The sequence below is a fragment of the Simochromis diagramma genome, unplaced genomic scaffold (assembly GCF_900408965.1).
Source record: "Simochromis diagramma unplaced genomic scaffold, fSimDia1.1 OVJJ01000494.1, whole genome shotgun sequence".
Taxonomy (NCBI): domain Eukaryota; kingdom Metazoa; phylum Chordata; class Actinopteri; order Cichliformes; family Cichlidae; genus Simochromis; species Simochromis diagramma.
Window position 1 is genome coordinate 752,941 of NW_024387311.1, and position 12,745 is coordinate 765,685.

General features: G+C 40.2%; 1 protein-coding gene across 8 annotated transcripts in view; it reads right to left on the bottom strand.

The window, feature by feature from the left end:
• The window catches only part of LOC120717148 (C-myc promoter-binding protein-like), a 93,221-nt gene that overhangs the window by 29,537 nt on the left and 50,939 nt on the right, over positions 1-12,745 (bottom strand). For 5 of the 8 annotated variants that reach the window (XM_040005000.1, XM_040004998.1, XM_040004999.1 and 2 more), the window contains exons 13-17: positions 11,424-11,569; positions 5,275-5,408; positions 3,823-3,955; positions 1,501-1,707; positions 736-864 (exon numbers count right to left, since the gene is read on the bottom strand). In XM_040005000.1, coding sequence (XP_039860934.1) covers positions 736-864; positions 1,501-1,707; positions 3,823-3,955; positions 5,275-5,408; positions 11,424-11,569 — 749 coding nt within the window. Of the gene's footprint in view, positions 1-735; positions 865-1,500; positions 1,708-3,822; positions 3,956-5,274; positions 5,409-11,138; positions 11,178-11,423; positions 11,570-12,745 lie in introns of all 8 variants that reach the window. The other 3 variants (XM_040004994.1, XM_040004995.1, XM_040004993.1) reach the window with 1 other exon arrangement.

Genomic DNA, 12,745 nt, shown 5'->3' on the forward strand with positions numbered 1-12,745 from the left:
GTGCCACCAAGAGACAGATGATTTTTACTGACTGTGCAATGAGCACAGCAGTGTGATTATCTGAATGCAATTATTTATGCGACTGCTTGTGAATCATGAATAAACAATCAACAAGGTTGCAATCAGTATGCCTTATTATCATCCAAATTCCTAAGCTATGTTTATCCAGAAGATCAAATTTGAGAAACTGCATTCAATCTGGGGCTTCAGAGGTCACTCAGAGGTCATTTCCTCTCTGCATCTTAATCTTTGCTTTTATTTATTCCTTCAGTCATATTAAATATGACATTTACTAAAACAAATACTTTTTTCATAATGTGGCCGGTAACCTGATTGATTTCTACAGTAACCAATTCTCCAGACTTTTATTACTCTGCCTCAGTCTGCACATTTATCCATCACTGCTGACAAAAAACAAGTTTCTTATTTGACAGTCGCTCTATAAATTGCCAGTTGGCTGTCATTGGTGTGTCCATGCACTAGTTAAAGTTGCAGTAAAATCAGCAGATTATTTATAATGTGCGAACAAAACAGATGGCAAGCTCAGGGGAGCAGGGAGGACAGCAACAGTGTTTGCATGTCCCAGCATTCACGTGGATCCGTTAGACAACGCAGAGCAGTTGATATCAGTGAGAGTCATAGCCTATCCATTTTTAAAACAACAAAGTGTAAATTTGTTGATAGATTAATTTCACACAAGTTCTACCTTCATTATCATCAGCAGTACCACTGTACCTTGTTATAGTAACCATACGTTATGGCGTTGGGGTGGACTCCAGCCTTCTTCATCTCAAAGAGGACCCTCACTGCCAGGACAGGCTGCCCATACTGTCCACACAGCTGCATCAGAACCCGGTAGCAGACCTGCATGTGCATAAAGGATTGTTTGGGCAGAAATACTACAGACTGAAAAACAGACTGTGCAAGTGTGTTTGGACATCTTGAATCAAAAGACTGTAAACAAAATCTGCCACTGTTTTTAAACTGGATGTGATGAGTGAGGAGTGGACGACTGTGTAACTGAGGCTGGCAACTTTGTAATCACACAATCGAGCATTCAAGGATATCTTTTTTTTTTTATACTAATGGTAAATAAATGGTAAATGGCCTGTATGTGTATAGCGCTTTTCTAGTCCGTAAGGACCCCAAAGCGCTTTACACAACCAGTCATCCACCCATTCACATACACATTCACACACTGGTGATGACAAGCTACATTGTAGCCACAGCCACCCTGGGGCGCACTGACAGAGGCCATGAGTACCATCACATGAAAAATTAACTTCATGCTGTATTCCACATGACCTAAAACTAGCAACTGAGTCTATAAACTCATCAGAAAAGTGTAGACTTTTCTTTCCTTCCCGACAGTTAGAGAAAATACATGTTTACGGCACTTCTGTACTGGCTTCACTTTTTAGATCCGGAGGCTTTGTCAAAGTTTCATACACAGTCTATGATCAACAGTTAGCAGGTAATTTGGGGCAACAGCTGATGTACCTCATCAGGGGGCTGTAGCTTCTTCGCCTGCATCTTCCTGAGGACGTCGTAGGCTGTGCGAAGCGCTCGCACCTTGGAGTGGCACACCTTCACGTATGCTGGCAGGCAGATGAACCACAGGCCGTAGCAGTGACGCAGCAGGCACTTGGACCACAGCTGAGGAATGGATGAGTACTTTTTAGCAATCTTCTGGGCTGATTTGATCTCCTGTGGATGAAAAATAGAAACAGAAATTATGCATAATTCGGTCTCGGGGACATGTCGAATTCACACAGGAGATAATGGCAAATGAAAATTACCTACGCTACTGTCTCATGTCAGAAAAAGCTGCAAGGAAACCATGTCAACAAGACAAAAACTTCTACTTGCATCTTTTTTAAATCTGTGGATTGCTTGAAGCTGTTCAGTACTGTGTGCTTAATTATCAAGTATCAACTTTAAATACTGACTCTACAAAAGGAAATGTTTTTTGATGGTCTTACTTGCTATCAGCCTTGTAAAATTTTGGAGATTCTTGGAGCATGTTTGGACGTGTAGGTAAAGCAGCATGTATTTTTGCCTTATTTATAAGCATAAATAAATCATAGGGGTGCAACGATATTCGTATCGATATTGAACCGTTCGATACAGTGCTTTCGGTTCGGTACGCATATGTATCGAACAATACAACATTTGTAATTTATTTTATCAACTTTCCTTCCGACGATGCTGTCTGTGTTGAGCGCTCAGTGAATCTGCGTTCGACTACTCCGCCTAGGCTGCACTGTCGAGCGCAGATCCACTGAGCGCTCAACACAGACAGCATAGTCAGAAGGAAGAGCGCAGGGCAAGCTAGCAAGACACATGGACCTCCCCCACCCTCATTCAGATCTGGCGTTTGGAATTATTTTGGTTTTCATGTGACGTATGACCCTGAAGGTAAGCGAGTCATGGACTAAAGTAAAACAGTATGTTGGATGTGCCATGCAATGCTCAATTACATGGGTGGGAACTAGTGTGTTAGCGCAGTTAGCTCGTTAACGTGTTGGCCGTCTAGCCCCACACACGGGCGATCGGCGGTAGCTCGTTAACGGAGATTTGCCGTGTTGTGGCGTTAAGGTCATTTCAACGAGATCAACCTGAAAGCACTAGTGGGAACACAACGAATATGACTGCACATTTACGCTGACATCATCCTAGTGCAAAGACCAAAACAACAAGCATGCTACTAACTTTAGCCGAGTCATTTAGACAGCTGTTAGCACATGATTCTCCTTATGCTGCTGAGAATATAGCCCAGAAGAAGCGGATAGTATAGCTTTTATTTTGGAAAGAGACATTTCTCTGTAATAAACTCTCTTTTCCAAAGATGAGTGATTCCTCAATCAGATACAGGGCTTGCAATATCGCTAGCCCGACATCCTGGAGCTAGCGATTTTTTTCAGTCGGGCTACCAAAATCTATCTCTGCCCTGCCCGTCGGGCTATTGTAGGAAGGAAAAATATATGTCAATGCTTTTGCATTCTTTCAGAAATGTAGCTGGGTAATTATGTCATTGGCATCTGTGAGCCACTGTCAATATGTGACATATTGAAATCGCGTTTGAATTTGCGCTTGTTTTTTTGCTTTCACTTTGCAATCGTGCGAACTGTGTATAGAGAGCGACAGCACTGATCTGTGAGTGATGATCATTTGTGCACCAATTCCTCTGACATCGTCTTATTAATCGTTAGCTTACTATGCAAACATGACAAGTGAAATCTCCCGCAGCAAGCTTAAACATGTGAGAGGTTGATCGTGCAGAGAATCGCTGAGCTTATGTGAGTCCGTGTGTAAAAGCAGCAGGATATATATATTTTAGTTCTGCTGAGCCAAATAAGACAGGTCATAGTGAAGAAGTGACAGTCAAAGAAAAGCTTACCACAAAACGGAGAAGTTATGACAAATCAGACTATAAGGCAAAAAGAAAGTGCAGCTTTATGGTTTCATGGACAAAATAATTTCTGTGGCTGCAATATGACGAGCTAAATAACCAGGGCTGCACATAAGTGGTCCGCAGGTGCGCATTCGCTGTCAAAATAAAAAACACGCACAAGGGTTAGGGTTAAATTTAAAAACTGTACTTTTGAGTTAAAATATATATTTATAATTTTAATAAATGACAAATTAAAAAGGCATGAACATTTTTTTTGTATCGAAAAAATATTGAACCGTGACACCAAAGTATCGAACCGAACCAAACCGTGAATTTTGTGTATCGTTGCACCCCTAATAAATCAGTATGAAAATCCAAATAAACCCATAAATTGCAGTGTTACAAAAACATGTTTCTGTTGTGCTCACCTGCTTGGTGCGTCTAAACATGGGGGCAGGGCTGGTGGGACAGCTGTGCCTGGCAGCGAGGCGGGAGGAGGGCGTTTGCAGACCCTCCACGGGGTCAAATAGATCTAAACTCAACACTGGGAAACCATCATACCTAATGAAAAACACACATTCACACATTAGTGAAAGAGGGCACACAGTTATTTACATGCATACAAAGTGGGTTGGAATTTCCAGTTCATCTCAAGGAAGGACATCTAGTAGGAGGATTGTACTCAGCAGCATATTTGCAAATTTAAAACAAATATTACTCGTCATTTGTGCACAACATTCGACTTTGTTATTCAAAAATGTCATGCAAACAAAAACATGCAGACATCACAGAATGAAACTAGAACAAAATACTATATACACCATGTGCACAATTATTAGGCAAGTGAAAGATTCATTTTACTATGGAACAAATCCAGTCCTCTCAGTCAAGCCAAATTGTTAATAAACCTAAAAACCTGAATGTTTAACAAAGGAAATGTTACACACTCCTTTGTTTAAAACCCAAATTTTCCCGTCGTACTTGTTTATTTTCATTTTGTATAGGAAAGATAACACATTTAATTAGCAAAGATAACATAGGCAGTCAGCCTATGGATGAAAAATGACTGCCATCAGCCTTTCATCCATAATCTGTCAATTTGTTTGTGCAGCAGCAGCCACAACCTGCCAAATGCTTAAAGAGGTATACTGTCTTCCCGGTTTGTAAATCTTAAGCTTCAGAAGGGCTAACAAGGAAGAGGGCCGTGTCATTATTATCATCTTTGAGACCTTTACTGGGTAGCCAAGCACTGGAGTACTTGAGTACATATGATGGTGCATTGAACTGCATGAAAACAAGTCTTATTAAATGCTGCTAACTTTTTTCTGTACCACTGCTTGAAGAAAGTATCCTTTAGGACCTGGCAATAGGTTTGGGAGTTTATTTTAGGTCCATCTTCAATGGTGCAACTAGCTCATCCTTGATAATAGCAGCCCAAACCAGTGCACCTCCTCCACTTTGACTCTTAGTACCCTTTAACCATTCGTGATCGAGTTATGATCCCATCTATCTGGTCCATCAAGAGTCACTCTCGTTTCATCTGTCCATAAAGCCTTTGAAAAATGTGTCTTCAGATATTTCTTTGCCCAATCTTAACATTTCTAACTTGTGTGTCTTGTTCAGTGGTGATCGTGTTTCAGCCTTCCTTACATCAGTCATGTCCTTGAGCAATGAACATCTCGTAATTCTGGACACTCCAGGTAGATTGCAGTTCTGGAGTACAGTGGTACTAGAGGATAATGGCTTCCTGGTAGCGTCACGTTTAATCCTTAAGTCTCTTCCAGTTAATTTGCATCTATTCTATCTATCTATCTATCTATCTATGCACCCCCATTCCTCCATTGGAAATGTAACTGTACTTCCATAAGTACAGTTTGTACCTGTAGCATAGTGGATGCTCCTCTCCCTCGGGCAGAGGAGGCAGCTCTGGAGGCGTGATGAAGACTGTGTGCTCACTACGCTGGGATTCATCAATCTCTATAAGCCGGGTCTCCTCCGGCCTGTCGCTGTCCACCTGCAGAAAAGAAAACACAAACATGAAGGAATGTGTGCAGGTCGTGAGACTGTGACCTGTCATCTATGACACCTGAAGGCAGTATGAAGCACCCCGTCTGACAGATCGGAAATTCCATATAGATCTTGATGTTATGGCCTATAATAAGTCTTAGCAAACATATCTTTGCCCATTATTATTCCAAAACAGCTGATTCTGTTGGCAGGATTGTTACAGTGAGTGTCAGAGCTGAGGAATGCTGACAAAGAGTGACCTAGATTTTACTGCTTCCCTTTCCTTGCTTTTTTAAAGGATTATTTTTATACTTACGTTTCATTAGCAAACTGTTTAATGGCAGAACACAATATGACATCTGAGTGGAAAGTATCATCAGAATTGTTGTTATAATCATTACAACATACCAGAAGGGACTCAAAAATAACTATAATTACTGTTAGTGGTTTAAATGCCTCATTTCATGACATTCAATGTCATTTTAGCCCATTAAGGAGCTGCTCTTCAACTGAGTTGAGAGTCTAAGGGATAGAGGTTGTAATGTAAAGTTCAGATTTTGAAGCCTTGTGTGTCTTAATATAACAAGGATATAAAAATAAAACTGATTTAATGTGACTTTGTTAAGTATTGGTGTTCTTATTCAATTGTATGTCTGTTGTATTAGTGAGCAAATCCACTGAGAGTCTCAAATTCCTTGCTTGGCCAAAAAAGCTGATTTTGAAGTAAACAATGCTTTGAAAGTTTGAAAACTTGGAAGCTAGTTAAACACTGACATTTTTTCCCTCCTCATCTTTTCCATGTGTTTTTACTGTTTTCCATTTGGCTGAGGTCAGTGTCACTACAGCTATCATGAGCTGATACCTGGACCCTACAGAGATTGCACAGGCAGTTTAACTCCTCCAGCATGGCACATCGATACCTGCCAAGGTTTGCTGCCTATCCCAGCACAGTCTCAAGACTCCAGTGCTGGGACAGTTAATCAAGGAGAGCTGGACAGGGCCGTAGGAGGTCCTTAACCCATCAGCACGACTAGTATCTGCTCCTTAGTGCATAAGGGAACGGGATAAGCACTCCCAGAGTCCTACAAAAGGGACCTCCAGCAGGCACGTGATGTGAATGTTTCTGAGAAAACAATCAGAAACAGATATGACGTTCATAAGGGTGGCCTAAGGACCCAGTGTTCTCACTGCCCAGCATTGACCTAACTGGCATTTGTCATAGAATACCAGAATTGCCAAGTCTACCACTGGCGCCCTGTGCTTTTCAAAGATGAGAGCCTGAGCACATGTGACAGGTGTGAAAAGGTCTAGTGAAACCGTGGAGAACATATGTTGTCTGTAACATAGTTCAGGTGATGGGTCAGTGACGCTCTGGGGAGGCATATCCATGGAGGGAATCACAGACCTCTACAGGCTATGCAATGGCACCTGACTGCCATTAAGTACTGGGGTAAAATCCTTGGACCCATTGTCAGACCCAATACCCAATACTTTTGAGTATCAGCAAAATTGACTAACCTGCTGAATCATTTTTCACTTTTGGGGTATCCTTAAATTCAGCCCTCTGCAGTTTGTTCATTTCTATTTCTATCGAACAATGTGGCATCCTTTCATTCCTAACACGTTACTCAGTCCATATCAATTCCATATTGTGTAGCAGCTTTATAATATGGACTGAATATTGTGTTTGCAAAATAGAATGGACAGATGGATGCACAGACAACCCAGAGGGCTGTGGGCGCAGAAGCTCAATAAATACAGAGTAAAGATCACTGGTGTTGTCTGAAAATATACAGAGAAACAACCGCAGCTCCCACGCAACAAGGACATAAACTCAGTCAACACCCTCTCCTCCTTTATATATATCAACGGACACTGGAACAACTTTTCTGTGCAAGCCATCACCTGGAACAACAGTTAGTTCAGTAGCTTTCTATTCAGTAACACTGCAACTCAATTTACAACTCTTACAGGGTTAACTGAACTTAGAGTCAACGTCTGTTGTGGTCTGTGTCTGGATTTGTCTGACATAAATGGTTTAAAGTAAGAAAAGATGAGGCAGAAAAAACAGGTCATTTGTCGATTCTTAATGTTCGCCTTGAGGCAGCTGCATCGTTGCAAGCGGCAAGTTGATTTGGCTGAAGTTATTCCCCATTTCAAAGTGAATGCAAAAAAACATTTCTATGAAATTTGATTATTTTGGGATTGTGTTAATGCATTCACTATCTACATATATACTACCTTCTTTTTCTTTGAACAAATTTTTCATAGCATACTTCAGCCTTGGAAGACCACCTGATTTATTAATATACAAGGACCATGATCAGTTTGATTTACACATTGAAAGATGAGCATATCATGCCACAGTCAGCTTAAGGTATAAACTGGCTCTATAGAATCTCTCATAATGGTTTGTCCCACTGTCAGTCTGTTTGGCTCAGATACATAGCAAGGAGACTACACTCAGCATTTGGTGTTATGTTATTGTAAGGCTGAATTTCCAAGACCATATCTACAACCGTATCTCTTTATCGAATGATAAAAGATTATAGGTGCCCACTGATGGGGAAAAAAAGGTGTTCTGATTTTTATTAATGAGGCCAGAAACAAATCTATGTGGGCAAATGAAACAACAGCATAATGGTCCTCATTTCTCATTTTCATCAGTGACATTTGGAGTTAGTGCAAAGATTTTACTACAGCCATACTGGTAGGGCAGACAGATAAGACAAAGTGAATCTTAAATCAGAGGGTCTGAGCTTTATGGTGGATTTAAAACACCCAGTGTCACAGAGGGAAGCATCGTAAATTGAGAAGTGCTTAATGACAGGCTTTGGCGCTACAGGCAATGATTTTCTTCAAGCTGGAAAGAAGGGAGGTGAAGCACTTGCTTAAAGTTCATAATTTAGTCTAGTTATTCAGATGGTAATTAAAGTTTGATAACAACCTCAGTCAAAGCAGTGGAGTGTGGGAGTGTCTCTTCCTTAGTGCTGTCTAAAGAAGGCTTTCATTATTCTTCTTTTGTCCATTAAAGAACATAAGAGGCCAACATGATTTTCTGTGCTGCTTCTATGGGCACATTTTAAAACACAGGAGTAAAAGCAGGAGCTGTCGATTTTTCAAGGGTTTCTACAAACCCCCTTAGGTAAGATGTAGATGAGAGAGTTTGGTAAGAGTATAGCGACAAACCCAGTGGAGAGGGTTTTTAGGATTTTATATTGCTTTGTACAATAGCAATGCTGCTAGCATTAGCCATGTGGTTAACCATGATTAGCAATACAAGTCAGAGCATCAGTGTTCCCTGCCAAGCAGCTATCCAAACATATCACCACCCAGAAAGCAGAACTTGTACTTATCCAATTCACATCCAAATTATACTAACTCTGACATTTTGGGAAAATACACTCCTTGGCTTTTCACAAACAACTTCCTTTAAATAAACACTCTGTGACTTCGATGTGGCACCATGCTCCCAAGAGGTTCTTTCTGTCCATATTTTGGATATTTTGAAATTCTGCTGTGAACTGTTTCCAGCTATAAAACAACACATTCAGGTGGCAGGAAATCGGGGTATTATAAAAACTACTGGGAGTACGTATTTGCAGACACACTCCACATTCAAAAAGTAACATTAGTTTTTACCAAAACCCTGAACAGTTTCAAATTCACGGAGAGCTCTCTAATTAGGGCATATGGACAAATGTTGCAATGTGATGAATAGATGAGAAATTTAGAAAAAACTGATTTATCAATCTCTACATCAGCAGTGCTTCTTTAATAATGTGTATACCTTTTAAAGAGTTACTGTTACCGAGGTCTTAATACTGTATGTTTTTGTATAGAATCCCATGACTCTTTGTTTGATATTATCTTACTTGCATAATTACTACTAGTGTTTTTGTCTTTTGGATTTAATTAGTTTTGCTGCTACAGCAAACATCTTGCCCTCAGGGATGTGTAGACTTTAACCTTATCTTCATGTATGGGACTCCTGTGTGTGGGCTGAGAGATGCACTGCGTTTTGTCTCCTAGAGAGTAGATAACGTCATCCACATTGCCACAGTGCAGAGACAGTTTGAGGGATTTAATTGCCCGTAGAAGTGACGCACAGGCTGCATCAGGAAACACAGGCTCCAGTGCAGGTCTGGGAAAACAGGGAGGGGAGGATGTGGATCCTGGCCTCTGTATTCACTTCCATTTTGTCTCAATTACAGCCAGAGCACACACACACAATGCAAGGACAGCAAAGACTATTTCAAAGTCAGTTATAAATGTCACCTGCAAAAACCAGTGACCCAAAGATGCGACTTAGGAAGCAAAGCGATTTGGTAGTCTTTAAAACAGCAAACACACAAAACTGAACGTTCTGCACACAAATATGGTCTGATACGGGGACACACCCCATGAGCACATGAGGTCAACCTACTCAAAGTGCTCCCAATGGAAAAAAGGAGATGGACTGAGAGCAACTCCGAGTCTTCACACTGTCACACGAAAAAATGTGAGCCTAGGGGAAGAGCAAAAAACTAACTTCAAGCTCTGTTAGCGCTTCAGAAATCACTGAAGCGCTAAAAACCCTTACTCACTAGACTCATGAAAAATTGAAGGAAGAAATCTTCGCAGAAAACTGCACACATGGATTTTCCATGATACGGTGCATTCACTATCTCGGGACAAATTGCTGTGGCAGCAAATTTAATGTGGATGTGGGAGAATTTTCATTAAAAATAGAGAATGTGTAAAAAGGCTCTACAGCTTGGATCATAAGGAACTAATTTAAATGACACAAGAATACGTGGGCAGGATAACATGAAAGCTTAAATCATATCTGTATGGCTGGAGGGTTTTCTAAGAGCATTGAGACAAAGCTGTTTCCAATTATGACTCAAAATAATTTGGTTACATTATGAGTATCATGTAGTAGGTTTGGGCCATATTTCAGTCACAGGGTATGCAGAGGTATTTAGAGATCTGGTTGATACGATTTTGAGCACCATCATTACATTGATGGATCTCAATTAGACTGGTATGGAGTTGTTGTATTGAGAGCATGTATTGTAGTGCAGCAGTAGCTACTGATGTATCATTCAAGTGAGCGCAGAGAGCTGTTAAAATACAATTCCAAACAGTAAACATATTCTACTTTAACAATACATTGTGAAATTTTTCACTAAAGAAGCTAAAAGATCCAATTTGGACATGCCCCTAGAATTTCCTGATCAGTTTAAATTAAAACTTGTACCATCAACTAGTCAAAAAGTAAAAACTATCCAGAGTGCTGCTAATGTTGGCAGTGCTAGCACCAAGAGCCTTCTTTCTTTGGAAAGACAGGAAAGTGAACATGATGTTGCATAATAAGCTGTAATACCATTTAGAATAGCTACAGAGCCAAATGTTATCTACTGCAGTTTTTTTTTTTTATCCTATTTCTGATGACAGTGAAGGCAGCAAAGGTTAATTGTCTGTCTGCTAATTCCTCAAATCCATTGCTACAATGACTTCTATCTAAGCTTTTAGGGGTTCTGTTCATTTGCTGGTTGTTTTTTTGTGGGGTGTTTTTTTTTTTGTTTGTTTTTTTTTACACACCATCATCACACACCATGAACCCTGTTGAAATATCAGGAAGTAATAAGAGTATGAAAAAGTAAAGACCACCCAAGCTTACCATACACCATGCACAATTCCTCTATCTGGAAACAAAATGTTTCAGGATAGGTGAGAATAAAAATAGACTTACCTTGCCTCCTTTATCTGCACCCCGCTCTGAATTGTAAAGCTGTTCACAAGTGGAGGCAGAAAGGAAGAGAGAAAGGGAAACTCAAGAAGGTTTGGTTGAAGACAAGTGAAGTGACACAGAGAAGAGGGAAATCTGCTAACACTACTGTAAGTGGAACACAGTGGGGGTCCACTGAGAAAAGAAATGCCAGAAAAGAAAAGGGCTTTCCCCCCCCCCTCTACTGCATCAAAATGAATATGTATGTATGTGATATAGCATTCTCTTGTATAAAATAAAAAAGCTCACTTTATCCACACAGTCGTCAAAGAAGGCCAGGCTGGCGTCTTTGTCGCTGACAAAGGAGCACTCTTCGATAAAGCGGATGAACATCTGGGTCTTCGTCATTAGGGAGTAGAACTTCTGGTGTGAGCGGTCGCGGCTCTTCAAGAACCCTGAGGGGAGAAACATAGATGAGTTATTAAACATGGTAGTAACCTTACTTTGCTGAGATCTAACATGTCAGTGTAATAACTGAAAGATGATATGAGATTACAGTGGGTTTACCTTTATAGAAGATCTCACTCTAACTTCTGAAAAATGGTGAGCAGTCACAAGAATAATTTAAAGACTTCTTCAAAAGGTGTGTGAGTGTGTGGTTAAAGAACCCATTATTCTAGAACAAGCTGTATGTATACTGCATCCATTTGTCTTGGTTTGGATAATGCAAGCCACAATGTTGTTAGTGTAATGGCCAATACGGGATGTGCAACAACATGGTGAAAAACTTCCATAATAGATGCTGAAAGCTTCTAATAAGTCACTGAGTAATAAGTCACTGCTGTTATGAGACTCAGAATAGGATGGATGGTTTCTGGCTCACAGCACGGATGTGGAAGCCAAACACTTCCTGCAGTTGATAAATATTTTAATCATGACACCGGCCACTTGCAATTTGGGCCTGTTCAGGTCAGTTTCAGGGTAGCCTCACGATACCATTCTCTATGTCCTTCACTACATTTTAAAACATTGGCCTTAAAAATTAGTCCACTTACCGATTACTTAAAAAAAAAAAAAAAAAATCTTTAATGCATTTCAAACTTTTGCTTTTTTGCTTTGTGCTGTCACCGAAATGCACTTTGGATCTGACAATCTGAGGGCCAAATAATTATGTTTATTTAGTTCACATTTCTTCCAGTGACCTTAAAAATGCAGTCCAGTTATTTTTGACCTGAGTTATGACTTCAAAACAACAACAGGGTAGACCCAAAAAAGTTTATTCTTTTCATCTGGACGTAGCGTTTTCAGTTGGAGAAATGTTTCATCATTCCCCTGAGTGACTTTTTCATACACATACATTTGCATAATGACTGAAACTAGCACCACTGGTGAAAGTGGGCTGAGAGGTCAGTTGTCATGACCATTGATCAGTTTTGAAGGGATTTCCTAACCTGGATGATTAAACAAGGATTAAGAAAACAATAGGTAGTATCGTCAAAATAATAAAATAATTTCTATGAAATAAAGCGCCACATACTAAATGTCTAAATGCCCCTTGTCTGTACTAGAAAAACTTCCGACCAGTAAGTATGCTGAAATAAAATCAACAAGCAGCCTACAAGGCTTTAGTG